The sequence below is a fragment of the Carassius auratus genome, chromosome 37 (assembly GCF_003368295.1).
Source record: "Carassius auratus strain Wakin chromosome 37, ASM336829v1, whole genome shotgun sequence".
In the NCBI taxonomy this organism is placed as follows: domain Eukaryota; kingdom Metazoa; phylum Chordata; class Actinopteri; order Cypriniformes; family Cyprinidae; genus Carassius; species Carassius auratus.
The window spans coordinates 16,274,309-16,289,612 of NC_039279.1; the positions used below are offsets into that span (position 1 = coordinate 16,274,309).

Consider the following 15,304-nt stretch of genomic DNA (forward strand, 5'->3'; position numbering starts at 1 on the left):
GGTGGCAGCAGCAGCAGCTGTGTGCTCGACTAGAAGCAGACCGATCGGTTTACAGGGCCGTAGTTGGGCTTTGCAGGGCTCCAGTGAAGAATGTACTACTGGGCCCTGTTTGAAATTGTCTAAATTGCACAAATAAACAAATATACTAATTAAACAATGTTTAAGTTTTTTTTTCAAGTTTGTAGGTGTCCAGGTTCAAATGTAAAAAATCATTGCTTAAATCTTCACTGAATAAATTAAATAGAGATTAATTCTTGTTAAAACTACTAAGTAATTCAGTAAAGAGCAGTGAGTGATTTTCTCCTATTTAATTTATTGTATTAACATTAAGGACACTGACAGCAGATAGTAAATATATATTAGGTGCGATCATTTTAAGAGATTATACATACAAAATATAATGATACACATTCCATTTATTTCCCAACTGATTACTTTCACTTAAGACATAACCAACCATTTTTTTCAAGGATACTTGCAAAGACAGATATTGTGACAATTTTGTATGCATTTGTCAATTCAAGAGCAAGAAGAGACCAAACCAGTGGTGTATAAAGTACCTGAAAGTCATACTCCAGTAAAAGTACAGACTTCTTACCAGAAAATGTTACTTGAGTAAAAGTTTTAAAGTACTTGATATTTATTGTAATCAAGTACAAAAAGTACTTGTCACCCAAAATACTTGTTTAGAGCAATTGAAAGAATACAGTAACCAATGTAAACTTGAGGGCTTTAAGCTAATACAGAGAGTGCTTAAAAAAAATAAAAAAAAATTAACAGTGGGAGCCAGCAGCCTGTCATGGATTAAAAAAAAAAATCTCAGAATGCTCCACGTGAAACTTTGGCGTTCTGCCCTTTTTCTATCGTGTCTAATGATTTTGGTTAATATGAGAGAGAGAGAGAGAGAGAGAGAGAGAGAGAGAGAGAGAGAGAGAGAGAGAGAGAGCTCGTGTAGTTTGAAGACTGAGTGCGCGCGTGAAACTTTGGTGTTTCGCCCTTTTTATATCGTGTTTAATGATTTTGATTAATATGCACAAGGGAGAGAGAGAGCAAGAAGCACTCGTGTTGTTTGAAGACTGTGAGTGTGCGCGCGCAGCCGGGGCTCTCTCTCGTATGCATCCTGTCAGGCACAGCGATCAAATAAGGCTTTGACAGCCGCCAAAAAAAAAAAGATAAATGCAGAAAAAACCCTGGGTTGGTTATATAACGTTGTACAGAATGTTGATGCGGCCATCGCGTATATTCAGCGCGCATAAGGTAAACGTTTTGCAAACGTTTTTTAGAGAAAAAAAACAGGTCGACGAATCGATGCTCATATTTTGCGTCGACATATTTTTTCATCGATGACCTCAACGCGTTGTCCCAGCCCTAGTTTGAATGCTTAAAATTTTAAGGCTTTAAATGTGCAATTAATAAACTTTCATAACGATGCTCTGGCCGTCTATTTATTCTGGCCTCATGCAGTCAGTTGAAATCGCCGGAGGCACCCCCTCTCTTTCCCTGTCGCAATGCTAGCACCTCACCTATTTTTGAAGGTAAGAGTGTACGCTAGAACATTGGTTATCGGGAGCGCTTATGCTTTGAGGTGAATAAAGATGCATAAAATGTTCTACTAATAATTTTATATAAAAATATTTTTTCAAAATTTGTAAAAAATCATATGCTAACAATGCCAATTTCAATTACAATTTCGTTATTTCAAATGTAGGCGCAACGCGTGGCAAGCGCGCTCATAATGTAAGAGACGCCGACGCAACCACAACAGTGCCCAACATCAAATGGCAAACATAATGCAAGCGGAACGAAACTACTCGTTATTGTGTGGTTGACGGACCGTTTATCAGTTTGGACCAGTGCAGCGCGAGCCGACCGTGATCATGCGACGCTGTTACTACACAGCGCTAATAAGAGATCCAGTAATCTTTAATACCAAATAATACCAAAGATGGCTGTAGTAAATTACATTTTCATCATATTCTCTCTTTTCACACCAAACCAAATACAATATTTAATTAATAGTTCATGCAAGGTGAAAATATGTCATTATTCAAAGGTCATTCCAATCCCTTGCGACTTTCTTTCTTTTGTGGGAACTATTAAGTTCCATTTAAACATTCATCTGAAATTGGAGCATAAGCCATGTATAATCTCTTGGCTGCTGTATAAACCACAGACAACACTGTGGTTACAGTCCCCTACTTGCAATCTCATAAGCTCCTTTGAATCCTCTGTGGTGTCCACTGAGACAACAAACCCAGGGGTCAAGGCCGGGGGAGGTCAGAGTTTCAACTCTGCACTTCCTCCCTACTGCTGCTAGAATCACAAATGGAGACGATTAGCAGATGCCTCTTGAATGCCATATAAAGAGCTGCCTTAAAAACACTCCTGAGTGGGTAGCTCTTTGCTCTGAGTGTCAACATCTGAGTCCATGCACAAACACCAGTAAAAGCTTAAGAACACATTAAAAGAACAAGCTCAGCTTAATCAGAATGAGCAGTCTGTCATTTCATTTAAAGTCCAGATGGAAAGGCAAATATGCCATGGGAAACTTTCTGATTTACACACTCACCAGTTGACCCCAGCAGACTCAAGAGTTACATGTTTTTCAAAACTTTTGAGTCCTGCCTTTCTTAGTTTGGTAAGTGGTCATAATCACATGCTCATTGTGGCGGTACATTTTATTTCTATGCATTTTGTGTACTGTTGATAAAGAAGAGCTATAAACACTGCTCCTTTAACCTGTTTATGAGGCGACAGGCTTGTACAACAAAATTATATTTCCCGACATTCTTTGTGGAAGTCATTTAAAAGGAAAATCCACAGATAAATCTTCATTACAAACTAAAGAAATTAATATAACAAGCAAAAGCATGTATATAAAAACGGTGTGGTAGTTCTAGTTAACGGTCCTATCATTATCACTTCTAAATATTCTGCAACATCACTTACAGCCGCTAATGCATTGCTATATTAGATTAGCCACAAAGCTAATACCATGTTTATCAGTGGAAGAGCGCGAACGTTAATAAGAGGTCAAACTATAACGTTAGCATTTAACTTATTCTTATACTATTGTGGTGTGTTTCCCACATAATGACCGCGTAATGGTCCTTTCACACAGGACGCGGTATTCACGGCGCTTGCCCGCTGGGTTTAGCGTTGCCCTTCAGATACAACGCGATTTGCGCTGCGCTATGGCGTTGGCAGAGTTTTAAAAACTTTTAGCGGGAGCTCTTTCATAGTCTGTTGTTCCTCCTTTCGGTCAGCAGCAAACATGTATCTGTCCCGTTGTAAGAAGCGAGCGATAGCGCTAGTCCTGCTGATGAGAATTAAGAGAGAAGCAAGGAAGAAGAGGCTACCCTCAGGTCCAGAGAACAATTTGGTGAATTCAGGCTGGTTACTTTCGGAATCAACTTCGAATTGATTCCGTAATCTTCCGGTAACAGTAGGCTAACTTTACGTTGGGCAGCGCATGACGATGTTTTGATTCAGACTGCACAGAGAGAAGAGAAGAGAAGAATATATACGGGTCCATTGTGAATGTGTCTGTGAGAGCAAATATAGTGTAGTTACAGTAGGTGCGTCAGAAATGATTAAACCAGAGGGGACATGTAAATAAATGTGAGCTGAACTCGCGCTTTTTTCTTTTTTTTTTACATATTGTTTCAAAGCAGCTTTAAAGACATAACAGGAAAATGTTGAAATAATATAGTTAAATATAAGTAGGTAATACCTATTGCTTGACAAATAAAAATATATATATATATATTTCTCATTTTTGCCTATGTAGGAGATCCCTGTTTATTATTATTATAATTCTAATGATGACATGAGTAATGATACATGGTGATATTATTAATGCACATACTTATTCTTTCTCTGTCTCTCTTTCTGCCTACAGATGGCTGAAAAAGGTGAATGCTGTAGCAGCAAAGTGTGGGACTACTTCTGTAAATACTTAAACTTTAGTATTATAATTTATGTACAGTACACACACAGACTGTTAAAACCAGCTTCAACTGGAAGAAAGTAAAAGTGTTAAATGTTTAAAATCAGTTTTTTGATCATTAAAAAATATATACTTTTGATGTGCAATTGTTTAGTCATTGAGACCGTAATCTAAGGCTTTTTTTTTTTTTACATAAATCCCTTCTGGAAAATGGTTTATACAGCCCACATACATAGAACAGGCAGATATTTTGCTATTGAATGTTGTGTAAGTGCAGTTTATAGGAAATGGGTCTAATATCCAGTTTATTTTCAAAATCAAAGTATTGGCTTATAAATCGGCTCTTTTCGAGTTAATATCGGCATCGGCCCCCAAAAATCCATATCGGTCGGGCTCTAATACATATATATATAATATATATATATATATATATATATATATATATATTACACGGACACGCACACACACACAATATATAATACTTTTTAGGTCAAATAAAAAAATTACTTCCGTCAAATAACTTCCAGAGAAGGTTTCAAAGAACTTTAAAAATGTAAATTTCTATCCAAATTTGGACAATAAAGTAACCTCACTAACACTAAAGACTAAAGTGTTATGAAAAGAGTGGAGTAATAAAGCAATCCTTAAATTATGGCTGAATGAAACCACAGTACATGCTTCATGTCACCACCAGCATAAGCTCTCATATATTAGACTACAGTTCTCCAGAGAATCCTGATGTAATATAATGGAACCACTAAAAGGGATACGGGCTGTTTTTCTCTATCCACTTTAACCTCGTTTTAACCCTTTCCTATTTCCATATATGAGACAATACTTGGCCGCTCTCCAAAATGAATCAGTTCAAATCCATTTTACCATTGAAACCAGAACAGAACCCCAATAACAAATCAGTGGAACACCAAACTTAATGTGAATACAAAATGGTTTATGGAGTAGCAATGGCTTCAGCACACTTATTTGTACATGCTTAGACACAGTGAACTAATTTTTTACCTATAAGGGATGAATAAAAAGGAGGCAGAGGTTTAGTGCCTCAAAGGGGCAATAAAGTCTTCATCCAGTGTAGCGAGAACCACTGTACGCTCTGAAACAGAGGGTTCCACTGTCTCACTGAGAAACCAGACAGCACTGGAGCAACCCTTAACACAACAAGCAGTGCTTTTTACAACTCTGCTAGTAAAATGTATGCCTAAGCTCAGACATAGTATGCTACATAACAGATCTGAAGTTCTGCTGAAACAGACAGCAGTCGCCCACTAAATCACTTAATCAGTCAAAAAAACCTCAAGATGGATGCGTCATATCTGTATCTTGCACCAGCTTGAGTTTTGTGAGCTCCAGGATAAGGAATTTAATTAAAAAGAAAGATATCTTTCTACTTTGCCCATACTTCATCAATTTATGGGCACAATTAAGTGCTGGCCAGTGTCCATCTATAAAACAGACTCAAACCATTACCACAATAACCAGATGACTAAAAACTGCTAAACTGCTTTGGTTTACTCTTACAATTTGGTATTGTAGCATTGCTAATATCATTAACCCTGTACAATAAATCGCTATTTCTCATTTGTAAGTTACTGTGGATAAAACCATCTATTAATACAAAAAAGAAATGACATGTTGTTGAAATATTTCATGGTCTAGTTTAAAATGCAGATCCTGTTGTAAATAATAGTGAAAAATAACTACTTTTAAAATGGTTGTTCAGTAATTCTAATAGGCTCATATAGGAAATGACAGATGTAGCTAATTTATTAAACAATGAAAGGGTTTGTAATACAGTTTTGAAGGTGTTTTAATGGCAGCTGTAATGTTTTTTGAAAGAATTGCAGCAAAACCCTAAAACCACCAATATCACATAATTGGTGTTCTGGGTAATTTCTACTATGGAATTGTCTGAGTGTTCAAGTTGTTTGCTAGATGGTTGCATAGATATTAGGGGTGTGACGAGACGCTTATCCCACGAGACGAGACTGGGTTCAAGAGAAAGAGAAGTTTTTTTTTTAGTTTTTTTTTTCTCAAATCCTCATTGATGAATTATATACATTATATACATTATATATATATATTATCAGCTGAAAAACACAAAATGTAAAAAAAAAATGTAGGTGCACCTTGAAATCAACTTGTACTTTATGAAATTTTATGCAGTAATAAACAATATGTAAACACTGCAGAAGGTTTTTTTCACAAACTAAACTGACAGGCAATTAATTGCACAAAAATTATAAATAGTATAAATAAAAATAAACTACACAAATATCCCTTTAAAGTGAAAGTGAAGTCAGAAAAAAAAATTAAACTCCTTTTTAATAGTTAAATTACATTTTATCAATTAAAAAGCATGCCTAATTAATTAAAATCATGAAGTGTATACATCAATTTATGAAAGGTTTAACAAAAATGTTGTTTAGGACCCTATGAAATGTTTTATTTTTTCTCATTATATTATTTATATTTTTTATTGTTACCAAGTTCTGTGTTTAAGCATGTCTAATTATTTGAATGTATAAACAACTTAATTTATTAATTACATTTGTTCTTAAAGTAGCATTATTATTATTATTATTCCCTCGGAAATTCTATATTGTGTATTTAAATTTCTCTGGTTATCAAAGGCATAAAACATTAATTTAATGTATCTTTTAATTATTGAAAATTAAGAAAACTTTTTTTGGCAAACAAAGGGTATTTACTATTAAAATTAAAACATGGAAGAAATGTTGTGTGATTAATCTTAATAAATTCATTTTAGTAGTATAGGACATGTGTTCAAGTCCTCATTTGGTAAAACGGCAGCTGCTGAAATCACACTTCAGTATACATGTAGTAAATGTAACCGAGCATCTGTGCCATTCATTAACAGAGACATGCAGAACATGCAGGATTCATATTTTAAATTGACTTTTGTAGCTTTATATTAACAGATAACGTACATATCGTGATTTTATTTAAGTTTAATGACCTACTTTTGATTGATTAATTCAAAGTCTGACAAATTCCATGTAATTCCCCGTTAAACTGAATTCTCTTTTTATGACTAGATAAAGACTACACTGCATAATTTTCCCACTTATGCGTCTTGTCTGATGTGAATATAAAATATCTTACACCACCACTGGTGAAAGGGCCAGTGTCATGGAAATATATTTGAAAGGTCTGGGTGAGGATATGGTCACGTTCTCGCGAGACATATCAGATCCCTGATAGAAGTGCACAGATACGGTCACGACTAGATATGCACCTAGCAAACAACCCTTAACACTTTAGAAGAACTGTCCCTTCTTGAGTCTAGGGTACCTTTCAGCCGGTTTAGACAACCAGGAAAAAAAACACAAGCCTGATCACCTAGTAAATAATATCATAACTCTCCTCAACAAGCCACATGATTTGAGGTATCATTCATGACTGTATCACAAATGGTTTAAAAGTTATGAGTTTTGAAAATGCAGAAAGATTGCAGAACTATACATACAAGCAACTGAAATAGCAAGATCCACTAATTATGCACCCAATAATCAAGCTTAGAATGTAGGGTTCAATTGTAATAATTTGTTCATTTATTTTAAAAAAAGCAAATTCTCCAGAAACGATTTTTCTTACTGAAAATACCTATGTACTACCATTGGTCCGTGATGACTGCATCATAGAAGGTGTGTGCTGCTGACTTTCACATTGAACTCTTCTCTGGATTTATTTTGTCTGTCCTTGGAGATGAGATCAAGTCACCTTAATTTATTTAGCACTTTAAACAATAAAGATTGCGTCATTGTGTCAATAATGCAAAATGACAGTTAAAGGCAGTTCATCATTGAATTCAGTGATGTCATCATCTCAGTTCAGTTTAAAACTGAGATGTCCACAAGTTAAAACAAGAACGCAGTGGAGAAGCACTTTATAGTACCAAATTAAGTTTTGCTTTTGATGAACTGAGACACTGGCACTGTTTTTCATATTTAATACTGCTCCATAGGAATATATTGAATAAAGTGCCATGTAAATACACGTGACGTGACTTCACGAGAGTGCTAATTTGCAGAGCTCATGCAGACATACCCATGTTGCTATGAACATATGCTTTTTAGAGCAAATCTCACAGCACATATTTTCATATTCATATAAACGTTGCCCTCAGCAGTGTGGGTGGCATCGGGGATGTTTAATAACAGTATACCTGTACTCACAGTATACCTCTAAATGTAAACTCCATTTACCTCTAAAAGGAGAATGAAAAAGAACTTAATTTTGAGTATATCGGGGCTTTAACGTAACACCTGAACAACCACCAGTTCATAAAGGAAGCATTCATACTATGTAGAGCTTTAGTGAGAAAAGAAATTGACCTTACCTCTGCAAACCTGACCCCTGGGTATGTGAGAAGGGCCCTGGAAACCTGCAGCTGGATGGCCTGAAGCACTCTGCTGTATCCTTTCGCCTTAACACCAAGGTGGCACGTTTTCCCACAAACAGACTCCCAGACTCTGTCAGAGATGCAGCCGGTGGGTAGAGTCCTCACTATAGCTCTGGTGCCGGTGCACACTGTCTTTCTGATTTTCTGATTGTTCTTGAGGTACCTCCTGACAAGGACAGTAGAGCGCTCTTTCTTGTTTCGCACAAACTCGCTGTCAGACACAGTGCCCTCGCTGTCACTACAGACAGGTACAGACAACCTGAGGGGTGTGGACCTCTTGAGGCATCTGCCCTGAGAACAAATGGGTTTGGTTTTCCTGTTAATCCTTTCAAAACTAGAGAATACATTTTTATGGCACACTGCGCATACAAAGTCTGTTCTGTCATGCAATTTGTTATACATGGCAGTACCGCAGCCATTGGTGCATTTAGGCCCTTGTGGTGAGGATATTGGCACACTGTTTCGCCTCAAATCCAACCCACAGAATGGCTGGATCTCCATGTTTTGGCCGATTACGAGTTCCATCTGGCACAGTTCACCATCCGAGCCACTCAACATTGGCTGTTCTCCAGCAAGGCAAGTAACATCAGAAGAGAGCCCTTCTGCTTTCCTCAGCTGGGGCACCATTCCCCAGTTTCTAGGAGGAAAGATATTCTCCGGGCAGCCTTCTTTGCTTTCCACTGGATCACAAAACCCACACATCTGGCAAACGTACAACCCTTCTTCCCCGTGCCTTGCAGCCCCACAGCTGCAGTTTTTGGACATGTAGGTCTCATCTAAGCAATCCAGACTCTTAGACCTAGTGTCCAAAGACTTCAGTATTCTGCCCTCTGTACCCAGTAAGTCCCCTTCCAAAGTCTCGTATGAATAATGGACCAGAGCCTGAGGGGATACACTCACAGGCAAGCCGTAGTTCATGGATATGAGAGCATCACCGTTACTAGCCGAAGTCTCCTTTCCGAGACTCTTCACTCCCAGCACAGCGGATGTCTTCTCGGAGGCCATTGAGCTCATGAGGCCAATATACGCTTGTCTCTCCACACAAACCCTCATATCACTTGGCACCTGATGTCAGATCCTCCTTACACCAAAGACAAAGTTCTGGCAAACGACCCCTGGAGAAGATGGCCTTGGGATGAGAGAGTATCTCAGCGGGTCTGTCTGAAGCGGAAGCTGTAAAATGACTGCTGCAGAAAGTGACGGCTGCGTCTTCTCAGTTTTTCCGCCTTTTCTCCCAAGACCTCAGGGGTTCAGAACACTAGACGAAAGGGGAAGCAAAACAAATTCAATAAACAACATCTCTTGCCACACAGTATTGAAAATGAACTGAAAATGTTCCCTGAATAAAATGAAGAAATATGACAATGCAAGAGCAAGAATATAAACATACTGTAACAAACTGGATTTACGCGGCGTGGGCAAGGCCAGAAAATTTCTCAATCCTTATCAGAGCCAAGCTGTTTTGTGTCTTGTTAGGTGATATCTGGATAAGTTCACCCACAAACACTGTTTAAAACACTGAAGATATATTTCAAGGACAGGATGTAGATTTTGACAGCATGAAATGAAAATTCACATCCACTCATTAATATCTCCCTCTCAGGATATTACATAACTGTCCAAAATCATACTACAGGCTGCAGCCCCACCCAACCCCCCAACAAAGTCCCATACAAACCCACAGGTCTCTGGAATGTAAAGCCTTGCTTGGAGGGGGCAGGATGAATGAGATTAAAGGGGGGCATTCGCTGCATTGATTCAGGGTTAATTCAGCTAGTCAGAGTCTTCAAACATGGCTCGGTTCCCACACACACACAGTCAACAATAAATCACTGCGCTAACACAGTGAGGAGATCTTCTTTCATAACTCAGCACTTGAGTGCTTGTAATCAGACATGGACTTGGTGAAAGGGAAGAGTGTCAAAGACACTACAACACTGCTAAAATTGTAATCTATTTATCAGTCTGAATAAAACAATTAATGCCAACAAGAGTCAACAAACTACATTTTAAAATTTGGGAACAGTTCACTATAATGGAAAATTCTGTCATTATTTACTCAGGAGCCATGCAATTGCCAATCACAGACATCATCAAAACACTTTCAAACCTGAAGGCAGATTTTTCAGAGCTTCAGTCAAGAGAATTTGTATCTGTGAATAATTTCCCATTCTTCTGTTCTCCACTCAAAACTCTTGCATGATTTGGAATAAGGTATACAATACCAGTGAAGCCTCTTGAGTTTTGTCCTTATGTGAACCCAGAATTCATTCTCCAACATTACTAAAAAACATTAAATAAGCATTCGTGCTGTAGAATGAGATCACAGGACAAATAAACCTGACACGCCTTTGTCTTTAGAACAAATTGTCCTTAAGACTTCGTGTGGTAGTCTGACTATGAAGCAATGGCAAAATATAGGTTTTTCATTTCACTTTCATTCTGGCCAGTTATTAGCTTATTGTTTAGTGCCTGCTGTTCTGGAGGGTTATATACTGGTTAAAAAACCCAGCCCCCAAGTCTGTATGAACTGCTAGTTTCTGAGCTCAGGTCCCATTGTCAATGTATAATATAGGGCTGTTCTAATAGTGCATCTGACATTTGGGGTTTAAAGAGCAACAATAATCGCTTGCCTTAGCAAACACAACTAATTACAGTTCTTTCAACAGCTGTGAAAGCTTAGAAGTACTGCAAGCCTTTATTTGTATATATTACATTATGTGAGATTGTATCCAATCTGTCACGGTCATTTCCTGTGGTCATTTGCCAGCGACTGACTTGTCTGATTATGTCAGCCTGCCTGCAGTGGGTGTAATGTGCATTTGTGCCCTAAAAACCTGAACTTGTCAAAGACACCTTTACTTATCTAAACTATGAACTGCAGCCATAAAGAGGCTGCATAACGTGACTCCAGTGAGGAGGGTGGGGATGAGTGTCTGTTGAGGCAAGAGGCCATCGTAACGCTTGGAAATTACGGGAATTCCCACCTCCCCAAATCCACCTCCGCACCCCCTCCTTCTCTCCGTCTTTTCTAAAGCCAGCACAAACTAATTATCTGTGCGCGCTTGATTCTGTTCTCATGCAACAGGCGGCTACTGGAGCAAAGCCTCATCCAGACTTGAAACAGTTCATCTTAATAAAACAAAGTTTATATGTGGGTAAACAACATACATGCAGGTTTAATTAAGATAAAGGTAATCATAAATGATAACAGTCCATCATAAATTAAACTAGGTCAGCTGTTGTTGATCTCAGTGTTACTGCAGTTAAGGCTGGAATAGACTACAACTTTAACAAACTCAGCAAGTATGACACGACACCTGATGTTTTAAAATCTGTTCATACGCTAAAATATTAGGCATCTTACATTTGCTGACTTTGTAAATGATTGCAGAGAAAATAAGGAAGAAAAATAATGACTAATGTCTTTGAAACAAAAAAAATCATGCTATTGCATTAAAGAATTAGTTCACTTATAAATTAAAATGTCCTGATAATTTACACAACCCAATGAAAACATTCCAGGATTATTCTCCTTATAGTGGACTTCAACAGCTACCAAATGGTTGAAGGTCAAAATTACAGTTTCAGTGCAGCTTCAAATGGATCTACATGATGCCAGAGGAGGAGTAAGAGTCTTATCTAGTGAAACGATCAGTTATTTTCTAAAAAAAAAAAAAATAAATGTATATGCTTTATAAAAAGAAATGCTCGCCTTGTACTGCCCTGCAATGCATAGTGAGCAAAAGACGGGCAATTTTGTCTCTAAAATTATTTGACTGTAAACTGCTTTCATTTGGAGCAAGAGATACAAGCTAGTGGCATTATAGCATCAGATATATGTCATTTAGATCACGGCTGACTGGTCCAGTTTGGGTTTGTGATCTCTAACTCAGAATAAAACCTGCTCCAGAGCAGGGTAGCCATGTAGCGCAAATTATCATGGCAATAAAACCCAGAGCATGTGGCTCGAGGTTAGGAAATTAACCAGATTTCTGTTAATCTGGTTTAAAGGGACATTTTAGTCTAGGACTAGGCTTAATCTCTGTCCGGGAAACCGCCCCATAAACTGTGAAATGAAAATTATAAATGCTGACTGGCAAACACCTGGAATAAATATAGGTTAATGTACTAAAAAATAAATTATATGTAAAAAATAAAGTAAATAAAAATAAATGAAAGCCAAGTAGAAATATAGAAAATAAATACTAAAAAGGGCAAAAGCACATTAAAAAATTACAAAAACTTTTACAAAACACGAAACATTACAAATATAAGCTATTTAAAAAATATTAAAATAATATAATAGTAAATAATGTAAATAATGCTAAAATAACAGTCTCAGTCTGACTGTACTTTTCTTGAGGCCTCACAATTGAAATATATATCAGATATCATGCAAAAAAGATAAAAGAAAATATGAGCTCCAAACATCCAGTGGCAAAATATTATATTCTACAGATACAAGCTGATCCAGACACAGACACCGATTCAAGCTGACCATTTGTAAAAATCAAAGAAAAGATCACTGCAGGTATGTCCAAACACTTCTTGACACTAAATCAGTATTTGATATAGCATAAATCTACAGTTACAATTTGTGGGGGTGTCATGTTTTCTGACACAGAGATTCTTGTTTAGCTACACAAAGCTCAGGTGTGTCAACCCAGATTCAGTTTCACAACACATGAAAACAGTCTGTTCTGCTTACTCGCAATGACACCATTTTACACAAAAGTGTCCAAATTCTGAGTATGAGTATTGGCATAACTGATCAAAGGTCTATGATAGGCTTGTTTACAGCAAAGCAAAAGTTCCCAGCTGATCTCAGAACAGTAACCAAGTACTACTCGCCTCAAACTCTTTCTCCATCGAGTTTTAATAAAATTGATGTGGCATGTGAACTGAATCAGACAAGTTTTCCATCTATTCACATTTTCCAGGCTGGTAAATGAAAATGGATTGTATGAGTTTGAGCCTAAAGAGCCCAAACCCCAGGATCACTGGTGAAAGATCAGATTACAGAGCTGGTCAGCTCAGTCACAGCACAGAGACTTTACTAGAACAACATGAGATTTCCATTAGAAACCGATTTCACCAACCTAGACTAAGGGGAGCCTGTGGAGGCAGAAAGGGGGGACAGAGAAGTCTCAGTGTGCTTTTTGAAGAAAGTACCTTTTACTAAGATATGTCCTCATATGCATGCAATTTTGATCATCGTGATGTCACACACGATTTAAAAACATCACCACATGTCTTTTATAGAAACATCCGCTCTGTCACAGTAAAACATTTAACACCTGCCTGATGACAGACTGAGAATAATTTAACGTTACTAGGAAAAATTATATTATTGTAAAAAAAAAAAAAAAAAAATACAAGTTCTATAGCAACAATGTTTTTGATAATGTCCAAACCTTCTGTCATGCTAGTTCCATGGTATCACTGGACGTAAATATTATGACAAAGTATACATATAGGCTACACGAAATGAAACAACTGATGTGAATGAATATGTGGGAGAAGTAAAAAGACTCCATTATTTTCCGACTGTAGTAAACAGAGACAACACAACTGATCAACTGAAGACGCTACATCAAACGTCATTTTGACGCACAGCTGTAGTATATTCGCATAAACACAAGATTTATCACTACAAACAGATCATAACACGTGCCAAGGACAGGAGAAACAACTCACCGTTGCAGAGTCACACCAGAAAAACCCGTCTCACGTGAAACTTCATCATGGTTTCATGAAATGACGGTTAGGTTTGCAGAGCCCCGCAACAACCGTAGTGAAACAAAGTTGCGTTTGAGTTTGAAGAGGCGGGAAACTTAGTCATTCAAGTCAGCAGCAGCGGAGCCGCTCTCGAGCACAATAGCTGAACTGACTGCATAGGAATGTGTGAGGACTTGAACACAGTCAAGAGACAGACACACATCTTTACTGTAGCAGACACATGCTTGCATGTCTTCATAAATACCGAAAATGTTATATTTTGTATAACTTCTGTATTTATTCATCCTGCTTAGAGTTTTGGGACCATTTTTATTGGGGCAAAACACACTATGGTACTAATATGATAAAATAAAATATGAATATTTCGACAGCACTTGGGGCACAATGCCCTAATTACTACTAAACTACTTCAAAACTACTATTTTGTTCAGATATGGGCAACTAGTTTCAACTGTTTTCATTGATGATTGATCAACCAGTGATCCTGTTTCAGCTTTTCATTGGTGTAGCAAAAGATTGACAAATTACATGATGTGGTAGTCAAGTGTATTAGATATCACATAAAATTATTAATAGTTTTACTGCACTTAATTTCGTCCTCAAATTCAATTAGCCGAAGAGTTTTCCAAGAGTTCTGATATGAAGAGGGAATTTTCATCGATTCTTTCTGCCGGTTACAACGTTATGCCAGTAGGTGGCGACAAGTGACTGTATTTCTGAATGAGTCACTGAATCATTTATTCAACTGATCTATGTAAAACACAGATTTATACAGTAATGCTGCTACTATTTTGTTCAGAGACGTAATGGTTGATCCCGTTTAGACTTCACTGTTTTCATTGTTGTAGCAAAAACAGACAAAATACACCAGCAGGTGGCGACAAGTGACTGTATTTATGAGTGAGTATTCATTCAAAACACTTCTTGCAATAACTCCACTATAGTGTATTGTTCTAGAGACATGCAAAGATGATTTTACTTTGACGTCTGGCATTATTTTAATTGGTGGAGAGAAAACCGACAAAGCAACAGGCAATGTTTTGTCTAATTTCTAAGTTACTCAATACTAAGCCATATGCGACACAATATTGTGTTAATACCAAATTGTTTGACATTACATTACATTATATATATATATATATATATATATATATATATATATATATATATATATA

General features: G+C 37.2%; 1 protein-coding gene across 6 annotated transcripts in view; it reads right to left on the reverse strand.

Moving 5' to 3' along the window:
- LOC113056368 (1-phosphatidylinositol 4,5-bisphosphate phosphodiesterase epsilon-1-like) overlaps window positions 1–14,286 on the reverse strand; it is a 94,424-nt gene extending 80,138 nt beyond the window's left edge. For all 6 annotated transcript variants that reach the window (XM_026223115.1, XM_026223116.1, XM_026223114.1 and 3 more), the window contains exons 1-2: window positions 14,088–14,286; window positions 8,325–9,645 (exon numbers count right to left, since the gene is read on the reverse strand). In XM_026223115.1, the coding sequence (XP_026078900.1) occupies window positions 8,325–9,440 (1,116 nt within the window). In that variant the 5' untranslated portion in view covers window positions 9,441–9,645; window positions 14,088–14,286. The remainder of the gene's footprint in view (window positions 1–8,324; window positions 9,646–14,087) is intronic.
- Between the last annotated feature and the right edge of the window lie 1,018 nt (window positions 14,287–15,304).